This window comes from Nanorana parkeri, unplaced genomic scaffold (assembly GCF_000935625.1).
Source record: "Nanorana parkeri isolate BGI_ZX_2015 unplaced genomic scaffold, ASM93562v1 scaffold169, whole genome shotgun sequence".
In the NCBI taxonomy this organism is placed as follows: Eukaryota; Metazoa; Chordata; class Amphibia; order Anura; family Dicroglossidae; genus Nanorana; species Nanorana parkeri.
The window spans coordinates 1660413-1665399 of NW_017306437.1; the positions used below are offsets into that span (position 1 = coordinate 1660413).

Below are 4987 nucleotides of genomic sequence, written 5' to 3' on the forward strand. Positions count from 1 at the left end.
GAGTCCACCAGGACAGGAAGGGGGACATAAAAAATAAAAAAAAAACTTCAACTGACCGCCTACAATACAATTTGCCTGAGGTCCTCCTAATCCATCACAAGCAATGAGTTTTGGCTGGAGCTGGGCCTTAAAAGTGACACTATGCTCAGGAGTTGCATTCAAGTACCTTAATTAACACTGTACCTTCTTTGTACATCACTCAGCATTGTGCAATCTGTGCAATCAAAGAAGGAAGGACAGTGTCATCACCAATTCAAAGATTTGAGGATCTACAGCCGATACACAAAGATACATTTTTGTTAATAGTTATGGTACTTGGATGTATTTTTAAGATTGAACTCCTGAGTTTAGTGTCACTGAGCACTACAAGGAGCAGGAACTCTGATGTGAGGATGATGCAGTGTTTAATAAACAGTCTATTTCTTGAACGGTGGGAAGTGTGTAGCAAATCACTCACCATGCATTGGCTGGTCAATGTTGGTCTCCATACTTTGACACTTCTCTCTCTCAGATAAGTCATCTCCGTCACCCATCTTGAAGGTTACAGTCCGTTCCTCTACTGCCCGGGAGGGTATAGGCACAGACACTAGGTCGAGAATGGGCACCTTTGTCTCTGCAGCGACACCGCTGTCAATTGGCAGCTTCACATCCTGATCTGATTTTAGGATATGGCTGCGATCTCTGCTCTTCTCCATCAGTGGGGATTCAGAGGGGCTGGACTTGAGCTCACCTGATTGGAAGACAAGCCAAGGAGATGGTTAGAGCTTTGGAACAAGTCAGAATAGTAACTTAGTTTTTCTTACAGCAACACCTTGGAGGAAGGGGGGGGGTGTTGGGGCGCTGCAGCTTACAGCAAGTCCCATTTGTATTAAAGATGTGAAGATAGGTCACCAGCACTCCAATATGCCAGGAGAATATCGATTATTGCAAATGTCGTCACATAGGTAAAAAATAGCCAACGTTTCGGGGCCATGCAGTGTCCCTTCCCCAAGGAGAAACCATGTCACGGTTTTGCCTTAAGGGAAGGACCTAGTGAGGCCCCGAAACATTGGCCATTTTGACCCAGGTGACGTTATTTACAATGCACAACATTTGCCTTGCATACTGGAGTGCTGGGGACCATCTTCACATCTGAGGTTCTGCAAGGCGCCATCCATGGCAGTCATTGCGAGCACCTAACTCATCTACACCAGTCAGAACGCTGTATGGTGTGCAGCAGGCATGTCCAACTATTTGCATCAAAACAGTAAACCATGAGAGGTGGCCCTCGAGTCCGGATTTGTTTCTCTGTGGTAATAAACATACAATCCATTATAAAGGGCTTTAATGCTAGGTGACCAGACCATTCCCCAAAAAAGAATTCATCACCACCGAGACAATTTCACAGACTTCCAACACGTTCACATCTGACTTTACACTGCGGCTATTAATACCGAGGCTCTAAAGAATGGAAGCGAGATGAGACACTCACGTTCTATTTTCTTCTTCATCCTGGGACAGACGACGAACCAGACTACCACGGCACAAATCACGGCGCACCCCACAGAGATGAGAATGATACCCCACAGAGGAATTTTGTCGAATCCAAGCACTGAAAGAAATAAAACGGATGCACATGAAAACCATCCCCTCCTAGAATCATTGTATGTGCCACAGAAGTCCGCAGCTCCGTTCAAGGGGTCAGCTTGTGGGTCCAGCCAAAGCCATCACAAAAGTGATTCACAAGACTAAACCTGTAAATTAGGAGCACCTTTCATTGTGTAAAGACATTACAGTTTAAATAAAATACAAAAAAACACAGCGACATAACCAGCCGTTCATCTACAAACCCAAATATGGGTTTGTAGAAAGAATAGAAACTTTCAGCCATATGATGCTTTGTCTTTTTTAGAAAACATCCTCGCCTCCCAAGCTCCTAACTGGTTGGTAAAATGGCCACAGATTCTAAAATCCCAAGCAAGGGGGGCAAAGCCACTGAATTATTGCCTGTCCACATTGTACACCTTTAGTCCTGGTTCACACTGAGCGTTTTGTAGAGCGTTTCCTGCCCTAAAAAACACTCCAAAAAATCCCATTAATTGCTATGGCCCTGTTCACATCCGAGCGTTTTGTCGCAATAAGCAGAACGCCTGTCGCTGAAGTACAGAAGCTTTTTTTGGGGGCATATTCCAGCTTGTTTTGGCCCCATAGACTGAATAGGAAACACTTGAAAACGTCCGTTTGCTGTGTTTTTGCGCATTTTATCACGAACGTCAATGAGCTAAAATCTGCTCACAAAAACACACTTTTTGCCGTATGCGCATAAAATCGTGCATCACAGACACTCGTAAAAACGCTGTCGCCTAGGTGTGAACCAGGCCTTAAGGTTAAGTGCACATGGGCATGGAGAGTAAAATGCCTCGGAAACCCCCGCAGCGGTAATGTGCGTTTCCGGTATGTTTTGGTGGTGTTGGAAAGCTCTCAGGCATGGAGGTTGGAGAACGAGGAAAGAGCCATGCTAAAGTGCTCGGCAAACATTCACCAAATGCCTGAGGGATTTTCAGAACACATTTGCAGCACGCTTCCATTCACTTGGAGAGCAGCAAGATGCAACACCATCCAAATTTTGCAGGCAACAAAAATCAGTGTGCACTAGACTGCTCACTACTCACAAACAAGCATTTGGAAAGCTTGGTTCATGCAAAGCAAACGCTCATTTTTTACACCCATGTGAACAAGGCCCAATACGGTTTGATAGGAATTGATGTGGTCTGGCTTTTTAAACTTGTTTGAGGACTCCTAGTATGTGGCACAAGAAAGACGGGTGCCAAACCAAGCTGTCCATAAAGTGTTTGCTGAGCCACATTTGAGTCTAGTAGGAAGACAGTCTGGCTGCCCTACTGGAGTCAGTGATCTCTGTTCTAACCATTAGAAGTCTGAACTCCAATAATACACATCCATCCCCTTTTCGGGGTCCTAGGATGGGGTGGCTGGCTGAGTTCAGCAGAGTTATAGACTCCTGACCTACGTAGAGGTATTTCAAAACCATTTAGGGGCTAAATCACTCAGCAACAATAAATACAATGTTACATTTTTTTCCCCTGCAGTTCCTCAGCACACCTCGTCAATCACATTGGGGGGAATTGATCAAAACTGGAGCAGAATCTGGAGCAGTTGTCCATAGTAACCAATCAGCATCTCTTTTCAGTTTGTTCAGTGAAGCTTTGAAAATGAAAGAAGCTGATTTTGGTTAACACGGGCAACTGCTCCAGATTCCGTCTGCTCTAGTTTTGATAAAATTCCCCTCATTGTATTTGGTGCGCATAATTACCAAGTGGACAAACCTACCTGAAAGTGTAATTGACAGGACAACATGAGGGCTTCCATTACTGAACTTTGTCTGACAATGATAGTTATCTGGCTATCACCATGTTTAATAATTTTAGTTACTGACCCAGGAAACGCACCTATCACAAAGTCAGGACTCAAGATTTGCGTGCTTGTTCCAGGTCAGTCTCTTAAAAAGCATTGAGGTTATGGATCAATCCAGACATCTAGCGTTTCAGGATAGATCAGCGATGGCAAGATAACTATATGCCCTCATGACAAGTTCCCTTTAACTGCAGGCTTTGGCAATTTCAGTCTGATTGCGAGAGATTTGTATAGAACTGCAACTGGTAAAAACACAACACTGCCTACATAGCCTCTAAGAAAATAGTTTCATCTGCTATAAAAAAAAAGTGGAATCTTTCGGGTTAGTGTACGGTTGCCTACTCCCATAGAGAACAAGCTGCTGTGCAAAAAAAAAAAAAAAAAAAAAAAAAAAAAAAAACACTTAACCGTGTGAACGAGGCCTAACAAAACGTATGTGTGTAGATCCTCCAATCTCTGAATTGGTGCAGACACTGTCCTTTCTTCTGGAGCGGGCTACTTTTGTTCCCCATGGTCCCTGTGTGTGTTGTAACGTAGTCACCGCTCCAAGCTCGCTCCTGTGATGGACTACAATCTCACGTTTCGTTTACTAATTTGTATTGTTTACAGCACACACAGGGACCATGGCAAACAAAAGTAGCCCCCCTCCAGAAGGAAGGACAGTGTCAGCACCAATTCAGAGATGATTTCAGGATCTACAGCACCAGTGATACACAAATCTACTATGTTGTTAATAGTTCGGGCACTTAAATGCATTAAGATTCAATTCCTGAGTTTGGTGTCAATTTAAACGACTGTGACTGAACTATAGAATGTCAACAAATCCAGGCAATAAGAGCACCAGGCACTGGATACTTGAAAGATGTCAGTTTAGTTCTTTAAGTTCTGTGTCAAGTCTAACCTTGTGCAGTCCCAACTAAAAAGCAGTCAGGTTGGGGATAGCAGGAAGGAAGCAGTTATGGGAGATTTAGCAGCTGCAGCTCGTCACATTCTCAATGTTGCAGGACACACATTGATGAAAGCCGCCTGATATGCCAAGCACATGACTATGTGTAATGAGAACAGGAGCAAGTGTGCCTGCATAGGTCTAGCACCTTCTACATTCATTTGTACACCTTTTCCAACACAGATGACTGCACGTGATCGCTGAAATCACACGAGCTGCCAGTGTAACTTAAGGACAGATCTTTAAATGATATACACAGCACTCGGGTTTTCATGCGCTGTGAAAATGGAGATGGGGGCATGTGCAGCAGGCAGATCTTTGACTATCAGTAACTCCACAACAGCTGCCACTCCAGCAAGTGTTAGAACAGATGCCGTGTGCTCCATAATTCTATTTATCATCAACTGCTTAATGATAGATTGAAGAACACAATGAGGGGAATTTTATCAAGACTGGAGCAGACAGAACCTGGTGCAGTTTCCCAGGCCAACCAATCAGCATCTCTACGGTTTGCTCAGGTAAGATTGGAAAAGGAGACAGAAGCTGATTGGTTGCAGTGCAAATTTGCTCCAGTTTTGATAAAATTCCCCCCCCCTCCCCCCCCCCATTCTATTTTTTTTGGGGGGGGGA

At 44.2% G+C, this 4987-nt stretch overlaps 1 protein-coding gene across 2 annotated transcripts in view; it reads right to left on the reverse strand.

Moving 5' to 3' along the window:
• Window positions 1-4987, reverse strand: part of SLC20A1 (solute carrier family 20 member 1) — a 28886-nt gene that overhangs the window by 7095 nt on the left and 16804 nt on the right. The window contains exons 5-6 of one of the 2 annotated variants that reach the window (XM_018554714.1): window positions 1472-1591; window positions 458-730 (exon numbers count right to left, since the gene is read on the reverse strand). In XM_018554714.1, coding sequence (XP_018410216.1) covers window positions 458-730; window positions 1472-1591 — 393 coding nt within the window. Of the gene's footprint in view, window positions 1-457; window positions 731-1465; window positions 1592-4987 lie in introns of both variants that reach the window. The other variant, XM_018554715.1, reaches the window with a different exon arrangement.